Raw genomic sequence first — 18,294 nt, 5'->3', positions numbered from 1 at the left:
CCTAGCCACTCAACAAGAAACCAGAACATTAGCAAGTTCAGGACAGTTCAGCCCAATAGATCACAGGCACTGAGACATGACTCCTGACCTGAGTTACAGGGAGGTCATCTTGCCTGTCGTTTGACATCATGCCGACTAATGAGGTGGGAAAGCAGCTACCCATTCTCAGATCTGGGTCGCTCTCGCCTCCAGACTGTGCCTGACGTCCTGACACCATAAGCATTTCAGGGAGACTCTGGAAGAGCCCAGCCGGCACTTCTGCTATTGGACGTGCATGCAGCTCGGTTAGTAGGACAAGGGAGCGCTCTAGAAGCGAAGCCAGGTCACAGAGAGAGACAAAGAGCACAGTAAACGGGACAAATGCAGGATAAAGACAAATAGGTTTCTCCTACTGTTCCAGAACGCAAAGCAATCACTCACTTGCTCTTATAAAGAAGAAGCGTTTGTCGTATTTTTTTCTATTTTTAATTTGGCCAAGTAAATTACTGAACGTCCCCTTCTTCAAGTTTTTTACTTTTTGCTTATGGACAGTAATATTACCTGAAACGATTATGATGAAAATAAGATGCCGTTCTATGTAGACAGCGCTTCTTAGCAAAATGCCTGGCACAATAATACTCAACGAACTATTACTGTTATTATGATTACTATAATTAGCACTGCAAAACGCTCCTCCCTGTGACTTCAAGTGTGTCATGTAACTTTTGCGAGCCTTCCGTCTCGTCAGTTTTAAAGTGAAGGAATTTGACAATTTTTTCTTTTTCCTACCGAATGTCAGGTCCCACAAACACCAGAAAGTAGATTTCTTTAAAGCCTTTGATGGCTCTCACGCCGATATCATTCCACAGCATAGTTGGAGGACGGCATGGGATGGGGAGCAGATGAGCTTCCAAAAGTGGCTGATCTGGGCCTCCATCCTGCACTGTGACGGGAACGCTGGGCCGCACGTGCTCACACCAGTTGCAGCCTTAACTCAGGCAAGTCCAGCAGCTAACCTGAAGAGGCCGATGCCACAGCGGGTCTGCCAAGTCTCAGGCTCACAAGACCCAGTTGGCATCGGATGCTGAGAAGGTCAGGAGAGGGTTCAGGGCATCGTTTTTCCTGCCTACCTCTCCTTCTCTTCGAAACCTCAGCTTCATTGTCACTGAAGCCCATTGCACATGTACACTGTGGATCATGAACCATCCCTGACCCTTGACCTTGAACTGACTGTGTTCTCAACTACAGGTCAGTGGCATGAGGACAAGTCAAAGAGATCTATCGAGCAACGTTCCATGAAAACTGCCCTGGATCCCTGTCTGTTCAATATGTAGGGGAACTGAGGGAACGTAAAAAGTAGCGTCACGTTTAGAAATCTTTCCAAAAGAATGAGCACAACATGTATTCCGGGATGTATACCTGAACTATTTTAATCATTTTGACAACTCAGAAAGAGCTCTTGTGGTACTAGAATAAGATCCACGAGTGAGAAATATGACATATGTTGTCTAGTGACATTGAAAGCATCCTCATCAAACATGGTGGACAATATTGATGAACAACATCCAAAAAGCAACCAAGAAATACAGGAGGACTTCGGGAGGCAGGCGTGTTCAACTTGACTTAACTTGCTGCCCCAGTGATGGAGAAGAAGCCAACGTGACACAAGGATACAGCAAACAGAATATTTAGAGTTTCAGGACAGAACACATTTTTTTAAATGAGTTGTTCATTCCTTTATAGGATACTCTGCTGTTGTCCTACACTTTTTAATGGATATAGAAAAAACGGTAGAAGAACATCATCATGAGAGTCGAAAAATTTAACATCTTTCACTTGTGGAAAAACCTTAAGCTCTGTTTGAATTTAAGGAGAAGGTTGGGTGACTTCATGACAGCCCTTAAGAAAATAAAACTTGTTGGGAAACTATTTCTGCCTTGATGCTTTTGTAAACATACAAGAACGAACACTGAGAAACTGTTAGGCTTGGATATGTCTTGGAAAGAAATAGGTTGGTACTATCAGCACAAGGGTAGACACCTCTTGAGAGTGGCTGCTTAGGGTGGCCCCATCGCTGGTGACTTTCAGAAGAGACCAGGGGGGCTTGTGTATCCTCGCGGCCTAGGCAACTGGAAGGCAGGGGCTCCTAAGATTCCATGACACCCCCCCACCTTCCAGTTCTGTTATTGCAACTCCAGACCGTTACCTGGCGCGCTGGCTCCTCCCTCCGTCACTCGTGTTGGAGTGTGAGCTAGGGGCAGTGCCTTTGGCTCTGAGCTCTGGCGTCTTGAACCTTGTTTTGGGGGTTACAGACTCTCAAGTGCTGTGGGGTGTTGATCACGTTGTTGCCGACAGTAAGTTAAGAATTCCTGACTCCTCACCCCTCAGTCCTCATTGAACCTATTTGCTTTCACTTGTTTTTAACCCATTCTGTGTTTGGGTCTCTTCTCCCCAGTCCCTGCCCTACCTCTTCTGCCCCACGTCACCATGGCAGTTTCTCTCGGCCCTGTGTCTGATCCGGGGGCCGAAATGACCCTCCTGGAAATCAACCAGGAGCTTCAGTCCCAGCTGGAACAAAGCAAACAGGACTTTCGAGACCTCAAACAGAAGTTCCTTGTCTCTGAGTCCACTGCCTACATCCTGGCCAACCAGCTGCAGAAATACAGTAAGTCCTACAGGGTCATGGTCAGCAGAGGGGTGAGTGACCACCGTGTTCCCCCTAAGAAACTAAAAACTCTCCAGACCTTTTCTTCTGTTCCCTGAGGCAAAATAAACATTCTGACCACAGTCCAGGGAAGGTGCAAGTGGGTATTTTACCCTCAGTTTGCTGAGCATGGACAAACCGAGGCCCAAAGAGTTGAGGGACTTTTCCAGATTGGCAGTGAGGTGTAGGGTGGGATTAGGTAAAATCCCAGTGACTGATTCCTGGTGCAGGCACAGCACTGCGTGTTTCCCTCTGGAGCAGGCTAACCTGTTTCTCCCAGCATCCTCCGTGTACGGAATCAGATCCTGCATCACTCTTGGCCTAAGTGTCCGGGACTAATGAGCTCCATCAGTTCAGGCTTCTCTGAGGTCCCACTGGCAAAGCTCTGTGCTCCTTACACTGGGGAGATGGGGTGATGGTACACACTGGGGGAAGCAGGTGATGTTCCCTGCTTTACAAGAGCCTGAAGATGAGTGTGCTCCTCACTGACACTGTGGTATCCATGAGTGACGCCATCCAGACAGAGACGACCCTGCTGAGCGCGAAGCCGTGCTTCCTGAGCACAGGCTTTTCTTTCTGAGGCCAAGGAAGCCACTTTGCCTCTTGGGGTGAGGTAGAGGGTGTCTCTGGGGAAATGAGACAATCCGTACCCCCTCTTCTGTGTCTCTCTGAGCTGGTGAACCTTTGGTGATGCAGGACTGCCAGCAGGTCCGGGTGACCTTGAGGGTCTGGGCTGTGAGACATGGCCCAAGTGAGAATGACGCTAAGTGGGGGTGGCCACCAGCCCCAGTAAAAACTCAAACCAGTGTCTGGGACAGGTCCTTCCCTCCCACAGTCAGCCTCGCAATTGGAAGCTCAATCACCTGTTCAGTAAGAGGGGCTGTGGTGACGAAAGGGATCGTGAGAACAGGGCCTCGTGCCAAACAGAGTGAGTAGAAGGGATCTTGACGACTCTGAGTCTGGATGGGTGTTATTTTCCAATAAACCATCGTGGGAGTGGTGAACTTCAAATGACTGACGCAGAGAAAAGTAAACATTGAAACCTGCTATTTAAGAAAGTGAGGAGATTAGGTTTTGAGAAAGGACTCAGTTTTCCTTACAGCTTTTTTTTATAGGCGTAACGTAACTGTAGGAAACAAATTTTGAAGATGAAGGAGAAAGATGTCACCCAAGATCTTGTGGCGAGGTAACACAGTGCATTGGTGAAGACTGAGCTACTCTTCCTGGGCTCAGATCCAAGCTGTGGCTTTTTCTGAGCCTCACGGTTTCCTCCTCTGTTAGTATGGCCCTGTCATAGTGCCTACTTCTTTGAGCGGTTGCAATGAATCACATGAGTTATTTCTGTAAAGTTACTAAAACAGTTCTTGACACACAGGAAACACTATTTATTAGTTCTTTCTTGTACTACTTGGAATTGAAAACAACTTCTACAGCCTGTGCCTATTTCCTTCAGGGATTGATGGTTATGCCTTGTATTTTTCAGAATTGCATTCGTATACATTTATATTTCATCGTGAAGGTACTTGTCCTTGAAATTCTGAGCTCAGAGGGCCCAACAATCAGTAGGCCCAGGGGCCTTCCCGAGCACACAGGGATCGCCACTTCATGCCGCTGCTTAGTGTTTTACTCAAGAGGCTGCAAGTCTTGGTAAAGTGGCCCAGGACTCGGCGTCAGTCTCAGGGCATGTGAATTCTGAGCTTGCCAAACGTCAGCTAATCTTGTCTGGTCACTTTCTCTGCCTTGGAGCTTCTCTTTGCTCAGCTGTCAAATGAGGAGTGACCAAATGCCGTGTATTTGGGAGGCTGAGCAATAGAAGGTGGAAATCTCAGTGGAGAGCCTGGTGCTGGGGTTCTATCTGCCTCTGAGAGAAGAAGATGGAGCCTGCCTCCTCCCTTGCAGGCAGTGACCCCAGCAGCATGGCCAGCTTTCCACTGAGGCCGGCCTCTCTGTCTTTCCTCAGAGTCTGGAGCGTGCAAAGACATCATTGAATCGGTGCTGGGGGAGAAGCTGCAGTTCCAGGAGGGGAAGCCCACAGAGAAGTCAACGTTAGCGGAGAAGCTCAAGTAAGCGGGGCTCTGTGCTGGACGTCTGCTGGGAAGTTGTAGGCATCTCTGAAGGGGGCAAGGAGCAACTCTGGGCCAGGAGAATGGCCCAAATTTTCATGGCAGCCACATGCATACGAATTTGCATAACACCATTAGAGAACAATAATTGGTAAACTATGGACTCCAATTACTCAAAGGTTCCTTGAGTCTTTTTTTAAAATAAAACTTATTGAGGTGAAATTCACAGAACCTAAAGTTGGCTAAATTCGAGTGAAGCATTCATTGGCATTTAGGACATTCAGGATGTGGTGCAATCACTACCGCATTTACCTTTAATCACAATCACCTCCTGACTGACTACAGTTTGTCAGACTTTCTCTGAAAAAAAGCTGTCTTTCTAAAGGTTTTGAGAAACCTCCAGACTGTTTTCCACAGTGGCTGCACCAATTTATATTCCCAACAACAGTCTAGGAGGGTTTCTTTTTCTCCACCTCTATACGGAATCTAGAAACCAAACCAAACCAAACAAACAGACTCATAGAAACAGGAAATAAAGTGGTGATTACCAGAGGGAGGAGGGGTTGGGGGTGGGTGAAATGGGTGAAGGGGATTAAGAGGTACAACCTTCCAGTTACAAAATAAGTAAGTCATGGGGTTGGAATGTAGAGCACAGGGACGGTAGTCCACAATATTGGAACAACTTTGCATGGTGACAGACTTACATCTATTTCGTTTACCCGTTCTCAAGAGTTATATTTACATCGTCCACAAAAACCTCATGAGACATTAAACAAAATCAGCTGTTATTCTAAGTTATTACTCTTGTTGACAAATGTTGTAACAGAGAGAACATGAGCTCATTTGACGAGTAAACCCAGGCTGTATGTCTGCATTGTATCCACTGCTGATAAGTCTGAGAACACGTCTATTTTAAATCAAACCAGCACACTTAAACAGGCTTTTATTTCCCAAAGTTCATTTTAGATCCTGTTAAATAGCTTTGTCTTTTAGGAGGTTCTGTATATTAATTAAAGACTGTGTTCCGTTCGAAGAGATTTTGAATCCTCTCTTTGAAGGGTGACCCCTCAGGTGGACTCATCTGAAGCAGAGGTTCCCCAGAGTGGCCATTATAATTCCAAATTATCTCAAAAGTTTGCCTATTTTCAGCTGTTTAGTTTCAGATCAGGCATTTTGGGGGAGTTGAAGTGGCAAATCTCAGTGAGAGAAGAGAAAGCAGCAGCAGGCTTCGCTTCTGCCCTGGCATGTTTAATTATTTAATGATTTTTCTCTTAAAGAGGCAGTAAAATATTTCTTATTTTCTTTAGAAGCATCAAAAGATTAAAATAGGCTTCCTGTTGTAGCTGGCTTGTTCCGATTGCATGTATCGGTTTGAGTAAACTGAAACTGCCTCATTTTGGCCATTGTAAAGTGAGATCTCCTCTACATGTCCGATTCGCAGAGCCTGAAGGGTGGGTTTATGAGCTCTTGCAATATCAGGCAAGGGACACGTTCCCCAGCGACACATAATGTTTATTCCCACTGCAGAATCCGTAATGCAATGCAGCAAAACAGACGTAATTGTTTTACAGAAGGTCTATTTACATACACCAACTTGGACAAACCTTTATCTTAATTTTTTCAACTCTTGTACCCCTAATTATAACTTATATTAGAATTTCACTCACAAGTTTTGGTATTACAGTGTTATGTAGGGAATGTATTCTCAGCTAGGCATAATATTTAATCCCAAAAAAGCATCCAGGCAAAGTTGACATAATCTCCTCATGTAATATTAGGGTAAACACTTTAATCTTTATACTTGTACCAACCTGAGCAGCCTAATTGTTGCCCCAAACAAGTGTTGATAGGTTTCTCGCTGTGATTTCTGTCTACTGACTTTTAAAATATTTTTCAAACTGGAAGAAATAGAACAAGTTTGTCTGATATTCTTGAATGTTGGGGGCCAATCTGGGGTCCCTTTAGCCCATCCAACCTTAGGCAGTGTTTTAGTCAAAGCTTCGTTTTGACTGTATTTGTGTCTGTTCTATTCACCCTGCTCTTTCTTTTTAATGACTAAAGATTGCCATCCTGTTGGAGTGAGTGAGTTCTGTCACTCTTCCCTTCTTCACTTCTCTTTGTTAACTTGATGTTTCCATTTGCATCTGTGAGACCACAAGAAGAAGCTGAGACCCCAAATTTGATGACGTTTTTGAGATTAGTCCTTGTATTTTCCTTTTAATTTGGTCTTTTCATAGGGACCAGTAAAACAGCTCTTTATGAAGAGAGCTCTCTAAAAAAGTTTTCTAACTTAAGGATCCATTGTTTGGCCATCTTCTCTCCAGAGTTTCAAGAGTATTGTGGTCAAACAGAGTCACAAAAGAAAATCATCCCTTTCAGACATTGGCTTCTAACTATAATTAGACCATCTACTCAGAATTAACCCCAATGGGCTCTGCTTGGTGACAGACAGCACGTTTCCCATTCCGATACACAGCGACAGAGAGACACTCAGATCCAGACACAGAAATACCAGACACCAGTGAACCAGTTCCCAGATGGAGGGTAGAAAGTCCTACAACTGTTCCCACTCCAAATGCGTGCCCAGACGGCCCCTCCGTGAATGGAAAGGACCCGAGTTGGCCCTTCCGTGAATGGAGGGGACCCCAAAAGAGGGGAAGGAACTTCATGGGCATCTCTGAGGCAACTTACTCTATTTCAGAGTCCATCGACTTCCCAGAAGGAAGAAGCAGCAAACAAACCAATCTAGAATCTGTTTCCTCGCCATAAGAAAATGGGCCTAGGGGTCAGTGGCTCCGAGGCAGATGGAAAGTACTGAGGGCAGTCGCTAGGGCAAATGACCGAGGTGGCTGCAGGACTGCTTCCCAGGAAATCCCAGTTGGCCTGGGGCCATGGACCCATGGGCAAGAGCCTTCTGGTGGGCTCATAAGATTTTACCACCTACAAACATCGGTTCTTTGCCCGCCACACAAGAGGGGCCCAATAAAAACTGGAACACCAGGCTTAAGGCAAGGAGAGGGTTGTTATTTCGGGTGACATGAGCCAGGAGATGAGAGGGAGCCCTCACATTTGTCTCATTTCATCTCGTCTCACCGAAAGAGGGGAGGTGAGCGTTTTTAAAGGTTTGTGAGGATTGTGGCTGCTTGCAGATGGTCGGGGGACTCAGTGGCCTTGCTGGTCGGAACTTTCCCACCAGCCTGCATTCGGCCTTGGGACACTGTTTGCAGGGGGGAGGAGGAGATGATAGGGAACCCAGGTGCTTTGTCTCCATGGTGGGTAGAGTATTCTGGAGCCAGGGAGTAAGCGGGGAAAGAGTGCTGTGGTTTTAGCCCCACATATGCTGGGTTTAATGGAGGGGAACTGATAGCAGGCTAGCATCAGCAGGTCACCATACATGTGCCAGAATTCTGCTACAATAGCTCCTTGGGGATGTTCTCACACAAATCTCCATGAAAAATCTTATAACCTATGGTTCGACTCTTTGCATGTTTAAATGGTCTCTTCTGTGCCACCTTAGGAAATACGATGTCCTAATCCAAGATCAGGCTCGAGAGCTGGCCCAGTTACGGCAAACGATAGAGAAAGGCAGAGAAGTCTCTGGGCTCCTCAAGCAGCACCTCAGGAACCTTCTCACCCACGATGACCCTACCAACTTCCAGGGTCAGGGCTTTCAAGAACGACTGGCTGAGGGCTGCAGGCTGGTGAAGCGCCTTGCCCGAAAGCTCAGCCCAGGTAAGGCGGTCATAGGCCCTGACTGCACTGAGCTGCTCCAAGAGATTCCACTCACGAGGATTTTTTTTTTTTAACCAGTTGTTCTGGTTTCCATGTCCCATTTGGGGCCATCACAGGAGCAGCACTGGCAGGGTGGGAACAGAGAGGAGAAATGCACTGGGTACAGGCCACAGTGGTCCAACTAGAGGTTTCTTTCCTGATGGACAGTGAATCACATTAATTGATTTTTGAGTGTTGAACCCCCTTTTCATAGCTGGAATCAATCTCACTTGGTTGTGGTGTATAATTCTTTGTATACTTTCTTGGATTCAATCTGTCAAATCTTGTTGATGATTTTTGCACCTATGTTCGTGAGACTTATTGGCCTGGAGTGTTCCTTTTCGTAACATCTTTGTCTGGTTTTTGTATTAGGAGAATGCTGACTTCATAGAATGTGTTAGGATGTATTCCCTCTGTTTCTATTTTCTGGAAGAGATGGTAGACAACTGGCCTAATTTCTTCCTTAAATATTTGATAGAATTCACCAGTGAACTTATCTGGGCCTGGTGCTTTCTGTTTGGGAAGATTCTTTTGTTGTTTCAATTTCTGTAGTAGATATAAGCCTATTCAGATGATCTGTTTCTCCTTGTGGGAATGCTGGTAGATTGTGTGTTTCAAGTAATGGATGCATTTCAAACTTCAGGGCACAGATTGGTTCCTAACATTCCTTGATTATCCATTTGATGTCCATGGGATCAGTAGTGCCAGTCCCTCTTTCACTTCTCATATGAGTAATCTGTATCTTCTGTCTTCTCATTCCTTCTCAGCATAGTGCCTGCCCTAGAGAATGTTCCGTGTGAGCTTGAGAAGAATCTGTGTTCTTCCCTCGTTTGATGAAGAATTGTAGAAGTGTCGATTCTATCAAGTTGATTGATGGTGCTGTTTATTTCAACTCTATCCTTCCTGATTTTCTGCCTGCTGGATCTCTCTGTTTCTGACAGAGGGGTGTTGAAATCTCCAACTGTAATACCGGATTCATCTACTTCTCCTTGCAGCTCTCACTTTTTGCCTCAGTTATTTTCGTGCTCTTCTCCTAGGTGCACCTTAAAAACTGTTATGTCTTTGGAGAATGGACCCCGTTTTGTTACGTGACACCCCTCTTTATCCCTGATCATTTTCATTGGTCTGAAGTCTGCTTTGTCTGAAATTGTTTGAGCTACTGCAGCTTTGTTTTGATCAGTGATAGCGTGGTATATCTTTCTCCATCCTGTTTCTCTTATTCTATCTGTGCCTTTTTATTTAAAGTGGGTATCTTATACACATCATCTAATTAAGTCTTATTTTTTCATCCGCTCTGACAGTCTATCTTTTAATTGGTGCATTTAGACCACTGACTTGGAAGGTTTTTGTTGATATACTTGGATTAACGTCTACCATATTAGTTACTGTTTTATATTCATTGTTCTCTTCCTGGTTTCTTTTCTTTGTCTTCCACTCTTTTTCCATCTTCTCTGGTTGTGAAAAAGAATTTTACGTGATTCCGTTTTTTCCTCCTCTCTTGGCATGTCAACTGTACTCTTATTTTTTCTTTCTTCTTTTTCAGTGGTTGCCGTGGAGTTTGCAATGTACATTTAAAAATCATCCAAGTGCTCTTTCAAAGAACAGAGTACTGTTTCATGGCTAACACAAGTGCCTAATAACACAGTATTCCCAATTCATTCCACCCATCCGTTAGAGCATTACTGTCATTCATTCCACTTATCCATAAGCTGCTTATCCAAATCCATTATTGCTACTATTGTTTTGAACAGTTATCAGTTAGATCAATCAAGAAAAAGACAAATAAATTATTGTATTTGAATTCATTGCTTCAAAATGCTCTTCCTTTCTTTGTGTAGATGCCAGTTTCTGATTTATATCATTTTCCTTTGTTCTGAGGAAGTTCTTTGAACATTTCTTGCAAGGCAGGCCTACTGGTGACAAAATCCTTCAATACTTCTTTGTCTAGGAATGTTGTCTTTTTCTCTTGCTGATGGAGGATAATTTACTGGATACAGAATTCGAGGTGGGTGGGGTGTCTTCCTTATACTCCCTTCTCTTCTTGCTTGCATGGTTTCAGAGAAGTCTGATATACCTCTTATCCTTACTCTTCTCCGGGTAAGGTATTTTTCCCTCTGGCTTCATTTAGACTTTTCTTTTGTCGTTGATTTTCTGCATTTTGAATATGATATTCTTTCCTAGGTGTATACATTTTGGTATTTCCCTGGTTGCTATTCTCTGAGCTTCCTGGATCTGTGGTTCAATGTCTATAATTAATTTTAGGGGATGCTGGCCCCACGGCCAAGTGGTTAAGTTCACACGCTCCACTCGGCAGTGCAGGGTTTCACTGATTCAGATCCTGGATGCGTACATTGCGCTTCTCATTAAACCATAATGAGGCAGCATCCCATATGCCACAACTAAAAGAACCCAGAGTAGAATGTACAACTATGTACTGGGGGGATTTGGGGGGAAAAGGCAGAAAAAAAAGAAGATTGGGAACAGTTGTTAGCTCAGGTGCCAATATTAAAAAAAAAAAAAACCTTTGGGTGGCAAAAACTGAAGAAATTTTTAGGAAATTCTCAGTCACTATTGCTTCAAATGCTTCTTCCATGCTCCTTCTGATAGTCACGTTACACATATTTACACCTCTTGTGATTGTTCCACAGTTCTTGGATCATCTCTTCCTTTTCATTGTTTTTCCTCTTTGCATTTCAGTTTTAGAAATTTCTCTCGATATTTCTCCAAGCTCACAGGTTCTTTGCTCAGCCGTGTCCAGTGTATTGTTGAACCTCTAAGGCACTCTCCATTTCTGTCCCAGTGTTTTTCATTTCTACCATCTCCTTTGGATTCTTTCTTAGAGTTCCCATCTTTCTACTTACCTTCCCCTTATGTTCCTGCATGCTGTCCACCTTTCCCTTTGGAGCCGTTAGCATGTTAATCACTGTCATTTTAAATTCCTGCTCTAGTAATTCCACCATGTCTGCCATATTGGAGCCTGGTTCTAATGCTTAGTTTCTTTCCTCAAACTGTTTTTTTTTTGTCTCATAGTGTGTCTTTTAATGTTTTGTTAAAAGCCAAACATGATATACTGGGTAAAGGATTTGAGGTAAGTAGGCCTTAGTGTGAAGTTTTGTCTTTATCTGGCTAGGGGTTAGGCTGGGTTTCCTGTTTATTGGAGCTGTAGATGTCAGAGGCTTAAATCTCCTCTGGAGTTCTTGGTTTTGTGTTCTCAGCTCTCCTGATTGTCCCTGGTGATTTCTGCCTAAATGAGGCCTGAGAACGTGCAGTTCTTTCAGTTGTATCCTTTCCGTTATATTCCCCTGTTATCATCTAGGATCCCTATGGATGTGCTGGTAAGGGGGGTGTGTGTGTGTGTGTGTGTGTGTGTGGAAACATTCTGTAGTCCTATGATCAGGGCTCAGTCTGTGAGTCAGCCTGGGTCCCTGGGCTGTGGCCTTCACAAGAGCTTCTCTGGGTTCACCTTCCTGCTCCCCTCGATGGAAAAGGAAGGCTAGAGGGGCTGGAATTGGGCATTTCCTTTCCCCAAGGTCAGTTGGGATGTGGTAAAATCCCAGTTGGTTAGGCTCTGGTCAAATAGTTTCTTTGAGAGCAGGCCAATGGGTGGCATGGAACTCCTTAGTGCCTGCTGGACATTTCTGAATTTGGAATTTCTGAATTTTTCTGCAGAAAATCATGCAGAGGAGGAGAACAAAGAAGAAAAAGCATCAGTGGACCCCAGGTAACAAGGAATGATCAGGGCCTGGAAGAGGATGGGTAAAATCAGAGGATGGTTCCCAAATAAAGACCGAGAGGCCAACACTAGCCACAGATTTCTAAGGCAAAAGTGACAGAAACTGCTGGTTGAATTATTCCATTCACTTAAGCGATCAGGAAATAGCCTTCTAAAAAGGTTGTCATTTGCTTTTGTGATACTTGTCATACTTACGTAAGGGAAATTAACCCGTCTCAGGGAATTTGTTGTAGTCACAGAATCCATCTGTTCTCTCCTCTGTGGCTAAACCTAAGATGAGATGGATATCTGCTTTCTGAATGGTGGACTTTAGCTTGTTGGCATGCATTTCATAGCAAGAAATGTAATTAGACCAAAACAATCATGTCCCGTCACAATATTGATAGAAAGAAGTCTAGAAGGCACAAGGTCTCTGGGCATGTACAATGTGTCAGGAACGTGCATTCCTTGGGTGGCAGTATGTAAAATTCAACACCATTTCTGCACGCAGTTGACCCACTGTTCTGGTTCTCTGTGTCTGCTGAGTGCCATTGCTGTACCATCCAGGTAGAGTTGATTCTCCTTCCTCATTGAGTGCTATCTGGCCAGTTCACTGAGCGCCCACTCCCCTCTCTCCTGCTCTCAGGGGCAGCCAGACCATGCCCTCATCATAGGAGGATTGTTTTCTTTCTCTTTGAGGGGACTGTCCCTCACTTTCTGTCACCACTCTCTCTACCACCAATCAGGACCACCTGGGACTCTGGCATCCGATCCTTCTTGGTTTCATCATATTCTTTTTCCCCTAGCCTGAGCACAGAGCTACAGGAAAAAGAGAGTGTGAAAGAAGCCCTGAAGGGGTCAGTGGATGAAGGCCCTGTGACTTCTTCCAGTCACCAGTACACGTCTGGTTCCCACGAGCCTCCGAGCACCAATGTTTTCTTGTCTGAGGAGCATGAAGACTTCTCTGCTCTGGTTGCAGCTACTGAGTACTCCCATCAACAGGAGAAGAAAGCTCCAACAGGTCTCCCAGGTAGTGTCCATATTCATGTTCCCCATGTCCCTGTCCAGGTCAAGATATGTCATCTCTTCAGTCTGGCCCTGGAGACGTAACTTGGTTTGAATCAGAATCTAGGACTCAGTTTTAAGCACACACATCAGGTGGGTCAGGTAGTTCGACACTCTTCCGAGTCCCAGGCCAAATCTCTGTCATCCCCGTTACCATGCCTGCTCCACTGCAAACAGCAGTCTCTGTCTCCTCTAAGTTGGTTTACCCTCAGTAGGGAGCCACCTAAGTGTCAAAAGATAAACACCTCTTGAATGTGTCTGGAAGTTTACCACCCAGGGCGTGGTGTGAACCCTGGCACCCTCCACCACTTGGAATAGCAAGAATCCTGTTCTCCAGGTGGCACCATAGATTCTTTGCTCTTTAGGAGTGATTAAATTCCATCCATCAGTCTAGTCTCGGTGTATAACTTCCTCCAAACCAACAGCAGCCAGCATACCTGATGGAGTAAGAGCTGAATCTTGCCACAGCCTTTCCAGAAAGCAACTAGATGAGCTCCTCATGACCTCGGGAAGAATATGTTGAACTCTTTGCCCAGGTTCAGGGAAGAGAACTTTGTTGTATTGATCTGCCAATTCAGAGACAGTCTGCCCTATGACTCAGGAAAGGAAGCCTCGTCCCTTTTCAGAAGACACAACCCGAGGCCTCCTGGAATATTCTGAGACTATCCTGTTCTCACGCTGAGAAGACTTATGTCCCTGGGTTGAAACAGGCCCCTGGGTTGGTAATGTGTCAAGAAGCAACTTTTTATGATGACTGGCCCTGTCCAAATTTATTTGCAGAAACTCAAAAAGATCAGAAGGATGAGGACAGAGATGAGCCAACAGCCCCCAGGTAACTGATAATCCTGGTTGTGAAAGCAATGGTGACATCTGAAGATCTCAAATCCAGGGAGAATTAGAAAGTACCAGTAGACCTGTTTCATCCCATCACGCTACCACCAATCACCCCTCTTAAGAATGCTGTCTGTTTCCTTGGGACTTGTCCTGTTAGTTTCCACTTGGTATTAATGTCTCAAGTTTAGGAACCTAGAATCAGCTTGACACAAGGCAAACTAACCAATCTTAGAGATTTCCTGCACTCAGGGAGACCACGCGTCCTCTCTTGTTTGGGGAAAACTAAGAGAAGTTGCATAACTTCTGTCTGCACATTTGGCCTGTTGAACGGTGAGGATTTCATAGCACGACATACAGCTCGACAAAAATGTGTCTATGGTATTACAGTATTGACAGAAACAGGCCTAGAAGGCACGAGATGTCTGGGAGCCCACAATGCCCCAGGAGCCTTTACTCACTGGGCCTCTGTAAGAAAAGTGGAACAGAAGTTATGCTTTGGAGTTGCAGGAACTCCTGTGGTTCTCGTTGTGTGCTCTGTGTCATGACTGCGCCATAGAGGAGAGCTGAGTCTCCTTCCTCATTAACTTGTTATCTGGACGGGGCAGTGAGCACCTGCTGCCCTCCCTCCCCCCACCACGGCAGCCTCACTTAGTTGCAGTCAGAGGAGGACTGTTATCTTCTTCCTGTTTCAAGGGATGCCCTCTTTACCTTCTGTGACCTCTCCCTTAGTCTTCCAATCAGAACCAGTGGGGAAGTTGCGGTGTCCAGTCTTTCCTCGTTTAATATTCTGTTATCTTTGTGCCTCTGGGCTCAGCTGGGAGCTGCAGGAGGAGGAGGAAATGGATGATGCGTGTCAGGATTCTTTGGATGAAAAGTATTTGGCTCTTTCCAGTCACCATGACTTGTCTGACTCCTGCCACCCTCCCGACAGTCCCACCCTTCAATCTGATGAGCATGAAATCTGCTCTCGTCTGGATGGAGCCCGTGAGTACTCTATTGGAAAGAGGACAAGCTCCGAATGGTCTCCCAGGTAGCCTCCATGTTCTTTGTGCTCACACCTCTGTCCGGGTACACAAATGTCTCTTTGATGGCAGGCCTTGGAGACCCACCTTGGTTTCAATCAGAATCTAGGACTCAGTTTTAAGCACACACATCAGGTGGGTCAGGTAGTTCGACACTCTTCCGAGTCCCAGGCCAAATCTCTGTCATCCCCGTTACCATGCCTGCTCCACTGCAAACAGCAGTCTCTGTCTCCTCTAAGTTGGTTTACCCTCAGTAGGGAGCCACCTAAGTGTCAAAAGATAAACACCTCTTGAATGTGTCTGGAAGTTTACCACCCAGGGCGTGGTGTGAACCCTGGCACCCTCCACCACTTGGAATAGCAAGAATCCTGTTCTCCAGGTGGCACCATAGATTCTTTGCTCTTTAGGAGTGATTAAATTCCATCCATCAGTCTAGTCTCGGTGTATAACTTCCTCCAAACCAACAGCAGCCAGCATACCTGATGGAGTAAGAGCTGAATCTTGCCACAGCCTTTCCAGAAAGCAACTAGATGAGCTCCTCATGACCTCGGGAAGAATATGTTGAACTCTTTGCCCAGGTTCAGGGAAGAGAACTTTGTTGTATTGATCTGCCAATTCAGAGACAGTCTGCCCTATGACTCAGGAAAGGAAGCCTCGTCCCTTTTCAGAAGACACAACCCGAGGCCTCCTGGAATATTCTGAGACTATCCTGTTCTCACGCTGAGAAGACTTATGTCCCTGGGTTGAAACAGGCCCCTGGGTTGGTAATGTGTCAAGAAGCAACTTTTTATGATGACTGGCCCTGTCCAAATTTATTTGCAGAAACTCAAAAAGATCAGAAGGATGAGGACAGAGATGAGCCAACAGCCCCCAGGTAACTGATAATCCTGGTTGTGAAAGCAATGGTGACATCTGAAGATCTCAAATCCAGGGAGAATTAGAAAGTACCAGTAGACCTGTTTCATCCCGTCGCGCTACCACGAATCACCCCTCTTAAGAATGCTGTCTGTTTCCTTGGGACTTGTCCTGTTAGTTTCCACTTGGTATTAATGTCTCAAGTTTAGGAACCTAGAATCAGCTTGACACAAGGCAAACTAACCAATCTTAGAGATTTCCTGCACTCAGGGAGACCACGCGTCCTCTCTTGTTTGGGGAAAACTAAGAGAAGTTGCATAACTTCTGTCTGCACATTTGGCCTGTTGAACGGTGAGGATTTCATAGCACGACATACAGCTCGACAAAAATGTGTCTATGGTATTACAGTATTGACAGAAACAGGCCTAGAAGGCACGAGATGTCTGGGAGCCCACAATGCCCCAGGAGCCTTTACTCACTGGGCCTCTGTAAGAAAAGTGGAACAGAAGTTATGCTTTGGAGTTGCAGGAACTCCTGTGGTTCTCGTTGTGTGCTCTGTGTCATGACTGCGCCATAGAGGAGAGCTGAGTCTCCTTCCTCATTAACTTGTTATCTGGACGGGGCAGTGAGCACCTGCTGCCCTCCCTCCCCCCACCACGGCAGCCTCACTTAGTTGCAGACAGAGGAGGACTGTTATCTTCTTCCTGTTTCAAGGGATGCCCTCTTTACCTTCTGTGACCTCTCCCTTAGTCTTCCAATCAGAACCAGTGGGGAAGTTGCGGTGTCCAGTCTTTCCTCGTTTAATATTCTGTTATCTTTGTGCCTCTGGGCTCAGCTGGGAGCTGCAGGAGGAGGAGGAAATGGATGATGCGTGTCAGGATTCTTTGGATGAAAAGTATTTGGCTCTTTCCAGTCACCATGACTTGTCTGACTCCTGCCACCCTCCCGACAGTCCCACCCTCCCATCTGATGAGCATGAAATCTGCTCTCGTCTGGATGGAGCCCGTGAGTACTCTATTGGAAAGAGGACAAGCTCCGAATGGTCTCCCAGGTAGCCTCCATGTTCTTTGTGCTCACACCTCTGTCCGGGTACACAAATGTCTCTTTGATGGCAGGCCTTGGAGACCCATCTTGGTTTCAATCAGAATCTAGGACTCAGTTTTAAGCACACACATCAGGTGGGTCAGGTAGTTCGACACTCTTCCGAGTCCCAGGCCAAATCTCTGTCATCCCCGTTACCATGCCTGCTCCACTGCAAACAGCAGTCTCTGTCTCCTCTAAGTTGGTTTACCCTCAGTAGGGAGCCACCTAAGTGTCAAAAGATAAACACCTCTTGAATGTGTCTGGAAGTTTACCACCCAGGGCGTGGTGTGAACCCTGGCACCCTCCACCACTTGGAATAGCAAGAATCCTGTTCTCCAGGTGGCACCATAGATTCTTTGCTCTTTAGGAGTGATTAAATTCCATCCATCAGTCTAGTCTCGGTGTATAACTTCCTCCAAACCAACAGCAGCCAGCATACCTGATGGAGTAAGAGCTGAATCTTGCCACAGCCTTTCCAGAAAGCAACTAGATGAGCTCCTCATGACCTCGGGAAGAATATGTTGAACCCTTTGCCCAGGTTCAGGGAAGAGAACTTTGTTGTATTGATCTGCCAATTCAGAGACAGTCTGCCCTATGACTCAGGAAAGGAAGCCTCGTCCCTTTTCAGAAGACACAACCCGAGGCCTCCTGGAATATTCTGAGACTATCCTGTTCTCACGCTGAGAAGACTTATGTCCCTGGGTTGAAACAGGCCCCTGGGTTGGTAATGTGTCAAGAAGCAACTTTTTATGATGACTGGCCCTGTCCAAATTTATTTGCAGAAACTCAAAAAGATCAGAAGGATGAGGACAGAGATGAGCCAACAGCCCCCAGGTAACTGATAATCCTGGTTGTGAAAGCAATGGTGACATCTGAAGATCTCAAATCCAGGGAGAATTAGAAAGTACCAGTAGACCTGTTTCATCCCGTCGCGCTACCACGAATCACCCCTCTTAAGAATGCTGTCTGTTTCCTTGGGACTTGTCCTGTTAGTTTCCACTTGGTATTAATGTCTCAAGTTTAGGAACCTAGAATCAGCTTGACACAAGGCAAACTAACCAATCTTAGAGATTTCCTGCACTCAGGGAGACCACGCGTCCTCTCTTGTTTGGGGAAAACTAAGAGAAGTTGCATAACTTCTGTCTGCACATTTGGCCTGTTGAACGGTGAGGATTTCATAGCACGACATACAGCTCGACAAAAATG

General features: G+C 45.6%; 1 protein-coding gene across 1 annotated transcript in view; it reads left to right on the top strand.

Annotated features, from left to right (window-relative positions):
• The first annotated feature begins 2,161 nt into the window (after positions 1 to 2,161).
• The window catches only part of LOC138915197 (neuroblastoma breakpoint family member 15-like), a 39,093-nt gene continuing 22,960 nt past the window's right edge, over positions 2,162 to 18,294 (top strand). Inside the window, exons 1-11 of the mRNA XM_070220017.1 lie at positions 2,162 to 2,333; positions 2,435 to 2,644; positions 4,644 to 4,746; positions 8,264 to 8,478; positions 12,187 to 12,238; positions 13,036 to 13,259; positions 14,075 to 14,126; positions 14,943 to 15,112; positions 15,973 to 16,024; positions 16,841 to 17,010; positions 17,871 to 17,922. Of these exons, the coding sequence (XP_070076118.1) occupies positions 2,467 to 2,644; positions 4,644 to 4,746; positions 8,264 to 8,478; positions 12,187 to 12,238; positions 13,036 to 13,259; positions 14,075 to 14,126; positions 14,943 to 15,112; positions 15,973 to 16,024; positions 16,841 to 17,010; positions 17,871 to 17,922 (1,268 nt within the window). The 5' untranslated portion in view covers positions 2,162 to 2,333; positions 2,435 to 2,466. The remainder of the gene's footprint in view (positions 2,334 to 2,434; positions 2,645 to 4,643; positions 4,747 to 8,263; positions 8,479 to 12,186; positions 12,239 to 13,035; positions 13,260 to 14,074; positions 14,127 to 14,942; positions 15,113 to 15,972; positions 16,025 to 16,840; positions 17,011 to 17,870; positions 17,923 to 18,294) is intronic.

Source organism: Equus caballus, chromosome 8, assembly GCF_041296265.1.
Source record: "Equus caballus isolate H_3958 breed thoroughbred chromosome 8, TB-T2T, whole genome shotgun sequence".
Lineage (NCBI taxonomy): Eukaryota > Metazoa > Chordata > Mammalia > Perissodactyla > Equidae > Equus > Equus caballus.
This window is presented reverse-complemented; position numbering and strand designations above follow the sequence as displayed.